Source organism: Eptatretus burgeri, chromosome 15 (assembly GCF_056783735.1).
Source record: "Eptatretus burgeri isolate ZD-2024b chromosome 15, Ebu_testis_v1, whole genome shotgun sequence".
NCBI lineage: Eukaryota > Metazoa > Chordata > Myxini > Myxiniformes > Myxinidae > Eptatretus > Eptatretus burgeri.
Window position 1 is genome coordinate 24,940,861 of NC_140975.1, and position 16,301 is coordinate 24,957,161.

Below are 16,301 nucleotides of genomic sequence, written 5' to 3' on the forward strand. Positions count from 1 at the left end.
CAGCCATTTAAATCGTTGAGTGGCAGCCTATGAACCTTCCCGTGGACACGCGGACGCAAGGACGATCCATCATAACCCACACCCTCCCCCTCACACTCACCTACTACTGCCAACATGAACAAACTACTACTAATACTCATACTAACACTGATACTGATACTGATACTGTTACTGCTGACATGGACATCAACTCAAAAAGGACTCAAACACTGTTGGGTTCCCCTTTTATGAACACCATTTTTATATACCAATTCCCAAAACCGCTGGGAACACGCCTTTATATGGCAGTTGTAAGCGAGAAACACATTCATTTTTTTTTTTTGTCGACCGGAAGACGTCATTGGAATACGTCTACATACGTCGATGTGTGTTGGGACGACGTAAAGAATTGGTTCAAAGCACGTCAAACATAAGTTAGAAATAAGTTTCGCGTAAAAAAGACATTACCGCGACGTGTTTCGACTTATGAGTAGCTTATAAGTAGCCTTTGTGGACGTGTGTAAGCGTCCACATATCGTGTGTAAAACTTATCCCCATCGCATGCGGAACGTGTGTCATACGCTGAGTACGTCGTAAAATTTTGAACATGTTCAAAATTTTACGACGTACTCTACTTACTACGACTTATGATAGCGTATTTAGCGTTGTACTCACGTATACCAAACTTACCCATACCGTATTCGACGTGCCCCAACGTTTTAGACACTTTTTGTTACGTCGGCATACGCTGGCAAGATCGCCAAGGTGTGACCGCGATTTTGACCCTTCCATTTCTACGGCAGTTATGATTCGAATCGTTGTGCGTCAGCCTTTTAATAGGCTACGCCACGACATCGTCGGCGATGCGTGCAACGCGCTATGCCTGAGTTAGACTATCGTTGGGCATCGGTTGTGTAGGCCGACAACAGGTTCAGCATTCGTTGGTATAAGTTATCTATAACACAACGAAACGTTCTGTGTAGTTACCAATGCGTTACACATAAGACCAAGTCACTATGAATACGTCCGAATCTTTAAAAAAAAAACATCAAAAGTTCAACGTAAGCCAGCGTTTTACATAAATTTTAACACGTTGCCATCGCTGGCTAAAACGTCAAGGTGTGACCGGGCCTTTTTCCTTTATTATTACCCATGTCTACCAGTTAGTTGGTTGAAAAAGGACTTGGGTGGGATCTATGCGCAATACTAATAGGTATTGGCCTGTTGGACATTCCCATTACTTGGTGTAAGCATGCCCTTAAATGTGATGCAATGAGCATCTTGGTGCATTGTTTGTGAGAATAAGAATATTGATCAATCTCAGACTTTTAAAAACACTACAATCCTGATGGCCTGTTTGTTTTACCATCTGAGCACAGAGCTCATAATGCTGGGATCCCAGGTTCAAATCCTAGATAATGTGTTAATTTGTCAGTTGCCCACCCATCTTGTAATTAATGTAAAAGTACAATGAAGTCTCTTGATATCCTTGTCCTATATGTAGTGTATGCACAACCTCACTCTCCCAAGAGCCGCTCTCTCTCTGATGTACCATACTCTTCACAGGGTGTTGGTGCCACCGAAGCGGCTTTCTGAGCAATGGTTATACTGGGTGGTTTGCCATTGCCTTTCCAGCAATAGTTCAGGCAGGAATTAGTAATTTGTTTATGGTGCCGGTGATAACTTGCCGATTCTTCGTGAAGGACACTGTGGGGTCTTTAACATCCACCAGTTAATACCGGCAGATGGGATTCCTATTTAACGTCCATCCAAGAGATGACAGACACACATTGATGAATCACCATGCCGGTGAAACACAGGGATGATATTTTATAGATGGGAGGGGATTCAAACCCCGGCTCGACAGCCGAGAGGTGAGTATGCATACCTTTAGGCCATCCTACCAGCCCCCAAGAACCTCAGATCACTGAAAATATATTTTTTAATAATCCTGTACACTCTATTTGCATTATGTTTTAAATTATTTGTTAAATGCCTGTTGGTTAAATCTTCCTCGAGCCTTGATAACCACAGTACTGGCAACAGTGTATGATCCCCAATTATTCTCTGTTGTTGAATAATGAATGACAAATCTAGAAGTTCCTAAAGTTTGTCAGCCACCCATTTTTGCTTTGAGGCTCTGCTGTGCAGTTGCAGTCCAAGTGTATTCGGTTGCAGACGGACAAGATGGTACATGTGGTTACTGAACCTGTGGTACCCCTTGGAGTTGCTCTTTGGGGTTCAAGAGGGACAGAAGGGGAGGTTGTCATGGCAGGAGAACCACCTGGCGAGCTTGCCATCTCTTGGGGCATTCACCAGATCTTGGTAAGTATCCTGCTCAGTAACAGTCCACATTGGAAGTTCTAATCATGAAGTAGCTGGAGTAAGTTGAAGAACAGAGAAAATGCCAATTATCATGTCACCTTGATTTCACTAATGCTGTGCTTTAGCATATCTTTTACCCGCTTTCTTGTTTCAACTCCTCCCGACAGAAGGCGCTATGCTTCCTTGTTGATGACTGTGGCTTGATTCATCATAACATATGCATGGGTTCTGTGTTTGTGGACCATGCGGGGGACTGGAAGCTGAGTGGTCTGGAATATGCCTTTCCTTTGGTGGGAAATGATCTCCCTCCATCACGTGGTTTGCCTGCCCTCGACAAATACAATCCTCCCGAGCAAGCAGATATCTCTCGTGGACGCTTTCTCGGAGAGAAATGGTAAGGGCACAAAGAAGGTGTGTAACATAGTTTGATTTTTATTTTGAGACATCAATGGGGAAATGAAGCAATAGTGTGAAATGGTGCTTTAGTTTTAATGTACCTGTTCCATTAAATTGTGAGAAGTTCAGTGGAGATGAGCCCTGATAGCACTTGGATGAAGAACCTCCTATGAAGATGGAAGCATAGTTCAGTTGGGGGAGTCCTCACCTTTGAGTTCTCCCATCCTGGATTTGTTTTCTTGTAGAGCTTAATCGAATGAAAATTGAAGGATCAAATCTTTCTCAACTATGTGCAACATGAGAGGTATTCAAAATTTTATACGAACAAGATACAGTAAACCCTCAAAAATCGCGGTGGTTACATTCCTGGAAAATGTTGCGATAGGTAAAACCGTGATAGTTAAAAACAAGGGTCTATTGGAAAAGGGGAGTTCGGTTCCTGGGCTTCATGAAAAAAAGAGGAAGGTGGGTGGCAGCCAGACATATGCACATCACCATTTAAATAAACATGTAAAAAAAAAATAATACAGTATAAAATAAACAAAACGTTTAGCTCTTATTCGAGCATTAGATCTCACACGAGCATAAGCTCTCACACGAGCCTCGACATGGTATACAAAAAAAACCCACAAAACTTTTACCATTATTTCCTTTATTGCAAAACAGCGAAGTGGGTGAGTGTAAGAATCCCCCACTTAACGAATTTTGATTTACATCTCTACCCGATCGCACTTGCCTTCTGGTTTCTTGGTTTTTCATTAGAGGGAACAATCGTCTGTCGTCTGAGTGGCAGACAGGCTTTTGTTCTTGGTGGATAAGGCGGTTTTACCATGTGAGACGTAATCTGTGGATGATGCTGACCATTACAGCCAGGAGGTAAAAAAAAAAGTATAGATCGACTCCTTCCATGCTCTTCTAGCCAAAGAAGCTGCATAAAGCAGCCATGTCACGATCTGATATGGCATCTTTCAGTTCGTTACCTTACTACCCAGATCTCTCGGAGAGAATTGCAAAAATAATGCAAAGTGCATGTATTGGAGTAGCCACTAAATACTATTCGGGGTCTTTTAACCAAATTGAAAGATGCGATACCAGATAGTGACAAGTCAGGTGTGGTGTACAGCGCTGGGTGCAAGGACTGTGGAGAGGCATATATCGGAGAAGCGAGTAGAAACCTCCACATACAGCTGGATGAGCATAAAAGGGCGATGCGATTGAGTAACACAGGTCAGTTAGCAATTTCACTGCATCAACTGGACCGAGGAGGAATCCGCGCACTGGATGTCACGCTCGACAAACACTGGCGATTAATGCTCGAAGCTTGGCATGTTGAAGAACAGAGAGGTGGTCTAACAATTTAAACCATTGATCTCCCTATACAATCCAACCCATTGTTTAAAGCATCTATAAGGGGATGGTGCAAGAGCAGGGATACAGGTAGGTTCAACAATAGTCTTGGTAAGCATACACTGCCACAAGAAATCACAATGTCACTGCAACGCATTGCTCCACACACTGCAGACACGCCATCACACACACACACACACACCACCCCACACCACACACACACACCTTTCACCGGTATATGTATGACACATGCAGAAAGTGTATAAACGCGCACCCCTATCCTGATCCACATGCAGAACCAAAACACGGTCTTTTAATAACCCGGGGATATGTGGGGCATGCACAGTTAGCTGCACATACGCATAATTACAATACCAGATTAAAAAGTCAAAAAATGCATTAACCTGGAAATGGTGAGAAGCCAATGATAAGTGACATTGCCACATTTTGATAACCAAAAGATGTGCGCATGCTTACACACATGACCTGAAGTGGTTCGCTATAAATCACCGCGTGTTGTTTTAGCTTTGCCTGTGCTTGAGAAGGCTTGCTGACCGCATGCAAAACATTGCCTGAAGAGGGCTCTCTTTCCTGTTTGTTAAAATATTGGGGAGTAGAGTTTACTTGGACTTTGTTCGATCAATTGTTTGGTTGAGCTGTGTAGCTGAATGATGTATTGTCCCAAGGGCATCAATTTAATGTTACATATTTGTATATATATTCTTACGGATCTGGAAACCATTTGCATTCAACATACAGATGTCCCAAAAGTCAGTTATGTCGTGAAGTATGTGTGTAGTCGGATCCCCTTCCTTTTGTTTAGTGGAAGAATCAAAGGTGTGCGTTGAGATTTCTTTTAGTTCGGTTATTACATCTAACAACCATCCCATCTGCATGACCTCTCGGCCCATTACAATCCACGGTACCATCGCGTTTGCAGCCCTCGGTTCGCGGGCCACAGCGCACCTTTGCCTGAGACGGATTCCCGAGGATGTTCAAGGCAGTTTCACCACCACGACCTTTCTCGAACACGCGCGGAGGGGAGGGTTGGCTTTCTCCAAACAAGGCCGAAACCCTGCCCCGGAAAGGTATGCCGTGGGACCCTGTCCAATCAAAGGCGGACAGCAAGGTGTGTTCACCAAGGCCCCTCCCCGCAAAGGGAGGTCCATAAAAAATCCCCGAGCACTCTCTGAGAGCAGAGTTTTGGTAGGTTTTTGCTGTCACGAAAGGGGTTTTTGCTGTTACGAAGGGGTGGTAACAGTGGTTGTTACGAGGGTTGAGCAGAAGGTCATCGAGGCGGCGAACGTCTCTCTGCTGGTCCTCTACAAGGAAGCAATGAGCGACCCTGACCCCCCTCCATGGACCCTGGCCATTCACCACCCGAACTCCGCCACGATCCTCGAGTCCCACACGTGCGACTGGGGACCAAACCAGCAACCATTGTCAGGTGCCACAGCATGGAGTACCCCCTTTCTCCGACGGCCAGGTACCCATCCGAACTCTGACCCCCAGCTTGTCTCTCTCCTCGGTTGCGAGGGTCCAATAAAGAACTCTGGGTTTCTTTTCATTTGTGTGTGTGTCTGCGTGTGGGCCCGTCTGGTAAGTAGAACTGAATAAGTGTTTTTGGATCATTGTAAATATTCCTTGCTTGCATATTCGCGTTAAGTCTTGCTTTTTGTTTTCATTTACTGTAAATAAATAATCACAGAAATGATCCCAGTCCGTTTCCGTCTGTTCTTGAATTGGTCCAGCATGGTTCGGATCTGAGTTCAGCCGGGTTTTTATACCCGGTAATCCGTTCATTCCAGCCGGCACGGCTTTGGCAGTTTCCGCTCGGCTGCACCCAAACCGGAGTTGCTAGTCGGTAGTTGGAACTCTACCGCAGTCAGTAGAGTGACCCGGTTCGAGCAAGACATGCCGAGGGCGTGGTTTCCCCGGTAGTCGAAATCGCGTAGTTAATTAGGTAAATTGGTTATAGACAAATAGACCCTATGCTACGCGGTTGAAATATTGGCGACCACGGTCGGTTCAGCGACCCGACGCGTTACGGAATTATCCGGAGAGACGGCCTACAATTCCGAGGAGTCTAGTGGAGACGACGTAGCTTCCCCACCTTGTTGCCACCAACCCCCGGCCCGTGACTATATATATATATATATATATATATATATATATATATATATATATATATATATATATATATATATATATATATATATATATATATATATATATATGTTGTTGTTCATCTTTCGGCTGCTCCCGTTAGGGGTCGCCACAGCGGATCATCCGTTATGATCCGCATACTGATTTGGCACAGGTTTTATGCCGGATGCCCTTCCTGACGCAACCCTGGTCGCCTCTTACGACACAGGGATCAGGATTTGGGTTTCGCCATGATTCCGGGCTGCTCCACACCCTGCCCAGTGCAGAGCCCCCGTCCTGAAGCGATCCTCCAAATGTATATATACACACATTCATATATTGTTACGGTTGTGGAAATTCGCAAACCACCATTCAGGTTACCCAGAAATCAGTTATTTCGATAAGTGTGTGTTCCAGGTTTGATTTCCCCACCGATGTATAAAGGGATTTATTCGTGTGCCGGGCTGTGAATCTTTGAGTTAGCCGTTATTCTGTTCTATCTTTTATTTCAACAACAACATCTCTACAACCACGCCAGCATCTCAACAACCACGCCTTCCCCACCATAGCACCAACAACACTGCAACCACGTCATCTCCACAACGCGTCGACCCTTCGACAGACACCAGGACATTCTCCTCACCGAAAGCGGCAAAATGCCGTTGAGGCGAACTCACGGCATGACAGGAAGAGCGACATTATCCACAGTCTGTATGCAGTTAGCTGTTTTCACAGCTAATTTGCAGATACGGATCAAAACGAGCTTTGCCTTGGAAAAAGCCAGCCAATCAGAGGTGAAAGGGGTGGAGCCAGCCTGGGGTGAAGGTTCAAAAGGTGAAAGGGGGAAGCGCCGATTTCGGGTGGCGAAACCTACAGCGGCTTCACCCCCGCCCCCCCCCCGGGCTATAAAAAGCCGTGTTGGTAACGCGCGCAGGGAGTGGTTGGTGGGAGAGTTTGTTGTTGGTGGTTGTTCGTCGTTGTTCACGGGTCGTTCACCGGTGGAGATCAGAAGTCGGGGCTGGTGTGAGCTGCAGCATCTGAGCTTGGAGTCGTCGGAGCTTGCGGCAGCAGCGAAGCGTGGGGGGGGGGGCAGACGGCCCTGGTATGGTCGGGCGACACCGAGGAGTGAACGGGGTCTAAAGGAGCATCAACTCTGAAAGAGCAAGAGACCCGTTCGCTCCTCCGAAGCGTCGCCGGCCAGGCTCGCCAGAAAGGGGCCGCGACAAAGCCAGGCCACCGAGGCCGACCAAGCAGCCGTTCAAGCTGCTCTTCAAGCGACTGGCGCGTTCGCGACGCACCAGACCGAACAGAGACACCAAGGGTTGCCGATCCGAAAACCATCGAGTCCGCCACCAGGGGCGGCCAGTTAACCTGCCTGGCCTCTTGGAGCCCCTCGGTCAACCAAGCCTCCGAGTTTGAAATAAAGGCTCGCAAGCCCTATTCTTTTCTTTGGTTTTGGATGAAAGTCTGTGGCGCCTTGTCTTCCTAAGTAGAACTGATTAAGTGCATGATTGTGTACATGATTGAATAGAACTCGGCTGTAGGCTTTTGCTCGTGTCTTGTCCCCTATCCCCATTCATTGACTGCATGCCTACTGGAAATAAATGCCCCATTGTTTGAATGTCAACCTGCTTGTTTGTGTCATTTTCCCTGCATTGACTGCCACGGCACGTATCGGGAATTAACTGGCTTTTAAAGCCGATAAAAGTAAATCTGGTCCGACGGGACTTGGCGATATCAAACCGCTTGGCTTCGCATACGGAACGAGCACGCTTAAGTGGCTCGTTTTCATGCAAGTCCCGTCGAGGTATAAACTCTCGGTATTTCTGTCTGCGCGAATAGTTAGGTAAATCGACAATTCGGCGATCGACCCTGTAGCGCGTGGACAGAGTATTGACTGGTTTATGATGCGTTAAGGCATCCATGGCTGGATTTCGGGGTTGGTCTGGAAAGTCACGACTGGATTGTCGCCTTCGGTGGGCACGCGACCTCGATTGGGCTAAAACGGTCATCCGAACGCGGCGGAAACCCGCAACAATATATATATATATATATATATATATATATATATATATATATATATATATATATATATATATATATATATATATATATATATATATATATATATATATATATATATATATACACATATACTGTTCGTGGGGGATATGTTTCTGGAAAAATCTGCGAATAGCAGGGAATTGTTTCATTGGAAAAATGGTGGATATGTTCTTGCCGGTTCGTGATTCACGAGGGAAAAATCGAAAACCCCATGAAAAACTGTGACTACGCGAAGCACAGGGCCATGAATGTCGAAGCAGGTTGCATTTTATAAACCATGAATGCACTTTTAATAAACCGGTCTGACAGTACATACTGTTTATATTGCCTTTTTGGTTTCTTGGATGATTGTGAGTATATCACTTGTACTTATCAAAAATTGAAAACCCTTGCTCAGATTTCTTTCGTTTGGTTTTATAGATGTATTTACATTCTAATTGTACAGTACATACTTTGTAAATGTCCTCACATTCTAATTGCACATACTTTATAGACATATATTCCAATTGTATATGCCTGGTGTTGGCTTAATGGTTAGGGTGGTGGGCTTGGTATCCTTGGATCCTGAGTTCAATTCCCACTTGGCTGTTGAATTAATACCAGGTGGGGTTGACTCTGCCTGTCATCCTTCTGAGGTCGGCAAAATGAGTGCCAGCTTGCTGGTATCCTGTGGCGGAGTGGCAACCCGTCCAGAATTGTGCCCAATAGTCAAGGAGACTGTGTAGGCAGCATCAACGCTCTGCACAGAGTATGGTCCCAATGATTGGATGGATTCCAATTGTACTTGCTTTGTAGAGATACCCTGTTGAAAAAAAGAGAACGTGTACTACTGGCTACCACTAAGTGACGTTTGTGGCCTACGTCAGAACATTCTGTGTGGCCAAAAAGACAAACAGACAAAAAACTACTGCAATACAAGGTGTTGTACCAAAATCCAATACCTTCTCCTTTGGTGACGGTAATAACATAGTTGTACGTAGCTCTTCTTACATTGCTTTATTCATTGTGGAATAGCATTCCTCAAAAGGTCATATCCTAGCTGTCTGTCAAGCATTATATTTAACATGATCTAATTCATGCTCCCTGATCCTGTATCTATCCCTTTCATTATATCATGAATTCACAATTTGCGGGATGTGTTGTGTATCCGCAGGGCAGGTGATATGTGGAGTCTTGGCTGCCTCATTTGGGAGGTGTTCAATGGACCCCTTTCTCGTTCTTCATCTCTCAAATCCCTCGGAAAGGTAAGGGTATCTTCAGGTTGAGATGCCCATTTTATTTCCCAAGGGACAAGCTTTCATCAAAATTGTTGGACCTGTCAGATGTATAAAGAAAATATAACTCTCGGTCCCCCATCTTTTGGGTGGTATTGTTGTGGTGCCGGGTTCGGTGGCGAGGACGACCGCTAGACGGAGCAGTTGGACCGTCTCCCACCGAACACCGGAATTGAAGGTCGTCACTCCGGATAACTCCAAAGTCAACGGGTCGCTTAATGGACCATGGACGCCAATATTTCAACCGAGCGGTTAGGGTCTTTTTGTCTGATTCCAATTTATCGAAGTAGCCACGCGGTCTAGCTACCGGGGAAACCACACCCTCAGCCGGCTTTGTCCGAACCGGGTCGCTGTTACCGACTTGGATCCGGTGTAACCGAGCTTGAATTACCAAAGCCGCGCCGGCCCAAATCACAATTTACGGCACAATCGGCCTCCCTAATTCTCAAGCCCGAACCATACTGGGTCAATGAAGGAAAGCACAGACAACCAACTGGAACATTTAACAGTAATTTATTTACAATGTAAGAGGGAGGGAAACACAGAGCAGACTTAACCACGAATAGGAATGCAGGCAAATGTACAATGGACTCACTTAAACGATTTCTACTCATCAGAATGGCCACAGACAGACACACACACACCCAAAAAGAAATGGACTTCGTGGGTCATTATTCGGCCCTTCAGCTCGGGATGGAAGGCGAGCTGAGGGTCAGAGTCTGGCCGGGTACCTGGCCGCCTGGTGCGGTTTCACTGACTCGCATTTGTGGAGCTAGGAGTCCGTGGACGGGAACGGGGATCCCCAGCTCGAGCACTCCAACACAACCCACCACGGTGGGACTCGAACCCACGACCCAGAATCCAACGAGCCCACAATCCTGGCTGCCACGAACGACGATCGACGACACGAGCACCACGAAACACCTCCGCCACGACCACCACCACCACGAGCACCAACACCACAACCGACCACCAAGGAACCCCGAAAAAGACCCCGTGTCTCAGACCACTCGTCCACAAGTTCTCACCTTCTTAACCCTCCCCCGGGTGGGTGGAGGGATCCGCTCTGAGATAACTTGCCTCTGAATTGGTCGGGGGACGTCGGGCGATTGGTGTCCTCCCCTCATTGAACGAGGCGAACATTCCATCTGGCTGGGGCGGGGTCGGCTCTGAGGTGATCTCACCCCCGATTGGACGAGGGGAACATTCCGTATTGCTGGGGCGGAGTCGGCCCTGAGGTGATCTCACCCCCGCCTATGTCCGTGGCCTCGAACACGTGCGTAATGGCGCTGAAGGAGTGTAGGGAGGATTTAATGCAGAAGACTAACTAGAAAGAAACTCGCAGCGCCCACATGAAATTCCCATTATACATAAGGGAGGAATTCTAACTATCCACATATACTTAACGAAATAACTAAACTTTGGGTCAACTGTATGTGTGAATGCGAATGGTTTCCAGATTCGTAACACTACCCCCCCCCCCCGCCTTTTTATAGACTCGTCCCGAGTCGTAAATTTTTGTGTGCCATGCAGGTGTAGGTTTTCCCCTATTACGTTTTACCTACGGATCCCTGAGTGCGACATTTGTATACATGTCCCAAAAATAAATAACCTAGTGCTGCATAACTTAACTAACAGACTCACTCAGACAGCTTAAATACATTGCCGGCGCTAGCACAAACAACAGGTGGGTTACAATTTATTTACAATTTTACTATTTACACTAACCATGGCCCAGGACCTGTGATCTGTGGGAAAAAGGCACAGCAAAGTCAATCATTCTGCAGGTCAAATGCAGTCCCCTTGGTGTGGCTGCCTGCAGGGCAGTCCTTGCAAAACGTGAGGAGATGGATGGTCCTGGCACACATGGTGGAGATGCTTGACACAGGGGAAATGCAGGCATGGAGTCAAGGCAAAGGCATGCAAGGAAAAGTATGGCGAGGCAAATGTGGACCAGCAGATGCAGCACAAACAGGACGGCATATGAAGCTGGCCAGCCTCTGGAGGGAGTGCGGTGGTGCCGGCCACCCCGAAAGCGAGCTCGGACCTACCCTACTATCTCCCCCCAACCTATCGCCTTTGCCTGTCTATGTCCATACCCACTCCCTTAGTTTGCAACAACAAAATTTAGACTTCCCCCCCTTTTTTTCCTTTTTGTTAAATTTTTTTTTATATATAATTCCAAGTGCCCCCTAACCCCCCTACTCTCCTTGTCCGGCTAAACTATCCTACCTGCCTACTCCCAACCCCTAAGTTCCATCTTGAGGGGAATAAGTAAGAGACAGGTGGATCTGTCTCGCGGCCCAATGGAGCCTCAGAATAGCCTCCACAGATTTCAGCAATCTTTCCAGGTTGGATCCAGCGGCCTACGGAGAGTGGAGGGATAGATGGTGCGAAGGGGTACACATTTCCTATCTGTACTATCCTTTATTAAACTTTAAACTATCCCCAGGGCTTTTCAACACGCCTGTCTCTTTAAACTATTGGTTCTAGCAACCATGATCCCCGTCCCTTGTGTTGGTGTCCGTTATAAATTTTGGGCCTGGCCCTCAAATTTTCTCTCGTGCCCTTGACAATTTCGTGGCTGGGCAGCGTGGCTCACTTGGCAGGGATTCCCATCTGCCAAACTCAAACTACGGCACCCCCGGGCAGCTGAGGCTGTCTCCGAGCCTACCTACTCTGTATGAACGCGGGGAGTGCCCTTCCAGGCTACTCTCCCGTATATGCCCACATGGCATTTCTGGTGCTCCGCGTCCCATTCCGAGGGTCACCCGTGCCCATTTCACTATCCCGGTCGCTTGGACCCATGGCCAACTCTGGCCGACTTCTCCGTGCCCCGGGTGCCCTCTACTCAGTACTCACCTTTCCACAGCCACACTCCCAGCCGGTCAATGGACTCCTGCACCCTTCAAAGAGGTATCGTGCCTTCTTCCAACACCAACAGCAAAGTGACCTCCTTTTGGTAAATTTAACTAACACACTAACCAACATTACACTGACCCCGGGTTCCCTTGGGTGTGGTTCACTCCTCCCCCCAATCATTAATTCGCACCATGCATTTCACATTCACTCCATTCACACTTGGGCCCGCTGTCCCACATTCACTCATCATGTTCCTTTCTCGTTTTTTTTTTCCTTACAACACACTCTAATAACTATGTCCGCTTAACTAGCTCGTGCCCCTCGTCATCCCTTATTCAAATGCACATTCCTTTTAACTCTACTGCTAAGCTACTTCCCCACTACACGTTCCATGTCCGTCCATGTCTCCCAAAATCCATTTCTAAATCTAACCTAACATTCCCTCGAACTCATTTCACCAGGCCCCATGGAGGATGGCTCATGCCCCCATGAGGCCGGTCTAACTATCGCTAAACCCTTCCCACTAACTAGTGCTCCTTTGCCCAAGTGAGGATGTTTGCCACATCCTGGCCGGGCATCGGGCACTCGTGCAAGGCTCGGCCATCTTTGCGTCGCCAGGGCGGTTGTTTTCGACATCCACGTCCCCTCCGTATGGGCGATACATGGGAGCGTAATGTCGCCACGTAACGTCGCTCTGAGGTGATCTCACCCCCGATTGGACGAGGGGAACATTCCATCTGGCCGGAGCGGAGTCGGCCCTGAGGTGATCTCACCCCCGATTGGACGAGGGGAACATTCCATCTGGCTGGGGCGGAGTCCGCCCTGAGGTGATCTCACCCCCGATTGGACGAGGGGAACATTCCATCTGGCTGGGGCGGAGTCGGCCCTGAGGTCATCTCACCCCCGATTGGACGAGGGGAACATTCCATCTGGCTGGGTCGGAGTCCGCCCTGAGGTGATCTCACTCCCGCCTATGTCCGTGGCCTCGAACATGTGCGTAATGGTGCTGAAGGAGTGAAGGGGGGACTTAATGCAGAAGACTAACTAGAAAGAAACTCGCAGCGCACACATGAAATTCCCATTTGACATAAGGGAGGAATTCTAACTATCCACATATACTTAACGAAATAACTAAACTTTGGTTCAACTGTATGTGTGAATGCGAATGGTTTCCAGATTCGTAACAGTATGAGGAATAGATCTGTGTCATATGAAAGCTAAATGTTGAACGTTTTTTTGAAATATCGCATACACAAGCTGAGTTACCAAGATCGTTGCCATAGCAACATAATTCACCCAATCATAGCCGTGATCTAATCGGGTTGAGATAATGTCATGATGAATAGATATCTGCGAAATGTTCAACGGTTTTTGAAATATTACGTACACAAAAGTGCATGGACTGATGATCGGTCGGACGGATGTCATTTTAATGTCCCCCATCTCTGACCTTTTCGGAGGGACAGGGGACAAAAGTACTTGATTATTCAGCCTCCAAAGAGAACACGAGGTTTGCTATCGCAATGTTGACTCGATATTGCTACTCTTTGCATATTGACTAAAAGTTTTGTTTTCATCCCTCTGATCTCCAAATGTACTTGGATTCTTTTTACTCTCGTGCTGCAGGCATCTCACTGGACCACTTTTGTTCAATGATGCCTGTATTCTGAAATGTGTTCCAATAATTTCCCTTATTTTATAATGCTTTTCTAATTTTAGATCCCAGTGAAATTGGTTCCACATTACTGTGAGTTGGTTGGTGCAAATCCACGAGCACGCCGTAGCCCAGCGAACCTCCTTCAGATCCTTCGCTTTACAGATGGATTCCTGGATAACAGCTTTGTTTCTACAAACCTTTTTCTGGAGGAGATTCAGGTGTGGAGTTTGTGGGAAGAGGGTGAGAAAGGGGGCAAGTGGGATTGATGTTGTTTAAAGATGAATGGAAACCCAGGTGATCCTTGTCGCAAGCAACAAGTTCAACGACACATCTCGGGTATAAAACGGGAACTGCTTGAGCTACCAACTGCCTGAAAATTTTAGGAAGCATTTAAATGGTTTGGATCCCATGATGAAAAGGAGGGAAGTTAAGAGCGGGTGTTGGAAGATGACAAAATAGGGGAAGTGCAGGGACAATGTCGCCATGTTGTACAAGGAGAGGATGAGGTCTGGTTAAAAAAAAAATAGCAAAGAAGCCAAATGTTTGGTGGGGTGGAAGAAGTACAGAGAGGTGTTTAGGGGAATTGCAGATTGTTTATTGTGGAAGGATAGCAGGCAAGGGTGCATTGTCTAGGAATATAAGCCAGTTTGGCGACGGAGGAAGTAGTGAAAAGTAGGTGGTTTAGAAGAGATTGGAGCGGATCATGATCGTGCGGGATGACTGGATGCAGTGTTGCACCTGCATGAAAAGCAAAGAGAGTGGTGTTTAAGGCGAGCAATGATATGGAAGCGGATGTGTACAACAAGTTGGAATAGAATGGTTGGAAGAATGTGATGTATAAATTGTCTTATGACTGGGATGAGGATAGTAAGGACATGAAGGTGGGGATGGTGATTAAAGGCCCTGTCACACCTTGACGATTTAGCCAGCATATGCCTGACGTATGCAAAATTTAGCTAAAACGCTGACACACTTTGAATACATTATGGGTAAGTTTTGTATACGTTAAGAGTACGCTGGCTTTTTTTCGTAGTACGCTGGCTTTTTTTCGTGGTACGCTGGCATACGTCTTTGTACGCCGAGGTGTTAGACAAATTTTCCATGCTTGAAATTTTCCAACGTATGCCAGCGTATGACTCACACGTTCCGCATAACGCTGGCCATAAGTTGTAGGCACGTTACGCGATCGTTGACACACGTTACTTGCAAGTTACTCATAAGTCAAAACACGTCGCGGTAATGTTTAGCGTACCCGAAACTTATTTCTTACCTATGAGTAATGTGTTGTAGGCGCGTTACGCGATCGTTGACACACGTACACACACGTTACTTGTAAGTTACTCATAAGTCGAAACACGTCAAGGTAATGGTTAGCGTCAGTGTTCCAGACTCCTTGGGTTTTTTATTTATTAATTTTTTTCTTCTGTATGACGGTGATGTTGACACTTCGATTTCTAGTGCGGTTATAATATTATATAATTAATAGGCTCCCGCTCAACGACTTAAATCATAACCGCACTAGAAATCGAAGTGTCAGCATCACCGTCATACCGAAGAAGAAAAAAAAAAACAAAACAAAACAGGGAGTCTGGAACACTGACGCTAACCATTACCTCGACGTGTTTCGACTTATGAGTAACGTGTGTCGACATGTGTCAACCATCGCGTAGCGTGCCTACACCTTATGCCAGCGTATGCAGAACGTGTGTCGTACGTCGAGAAATTTTCAACATGCTGAAAATTTCTCGACGTACTCGGCGTATGACGACGTATGCCAGAAAACTACGACGTATGCCAGCGTGCTCTTAACGTATACAAAACTTACCCATAACGTATTCGACGTATGCCAGCTTGGTTCGGCAAATTTTTCATACGTCGGCATACGCTGGCTAAAACATCAAGGTGTGACAGCGGCTTCACACTTCGATGTCTAGTGCAGTTATGATTTGAATCGTCGAGCCGCAGCCTATTAATAGCATACGCCACGTGATCGTCGGTGATACGCTGCCGTGCGCTATGCCTAAGTTAGACTATCGTTGGGCATAGGTTGTAAACGCCGACAACACGCTCAGCATTCGTTGGTATAAGTTATCTATATGTGATTAAAACGTTCTGTGTACTTAACTAATACGCTATGCATACGTCCAACACGTTATTATACGCCCAAAACTTTTTTTAAAACATCAATAGTTCAGCGTACGCCAGCGTTTTACATACATATTGAGACCTTGCCATACGCTGGCTAAAACGTC

The 16,301-nt window shown here is 46.5% G+C and overlaps 1 protein-coding gene across 2 annotated transcripts in view; it reads left to right on the forward strand.

The window, feature by feature from the left end:
• SCYL1 (SCY1 like pseudokinase 1) overlaps positions 1-16,301 on the forward strand; it is a 66,907-nt gene that overhangs the window by 14,192 nt on the left and 36,414 nt on the right. Inside the window, exons 3-6 of one of the 2 annotated variants that reach the window (XM_085858557.1) lie at positions 2,131-2,304; positions 2,472-2,698; positions 9,410-9,500; positions 14,112-14,267. In XM_085858557.1, coding sequence (XP_085714683.1) covers positions 2,131-2,304; positions 2,472-2,698; positions 9,410-9,500; positions 14,112-14,267 — 648 coding nt within the window. The remainder of the gene's footprint in view (positions 1-2,130; positions 2,305-2,471; positions 2,699-9,409; positions 9,501-14,111; positions 14,268-16,301) is intronic. The other variant, XM_085858558.1, reaches the window with a different exon arrangement.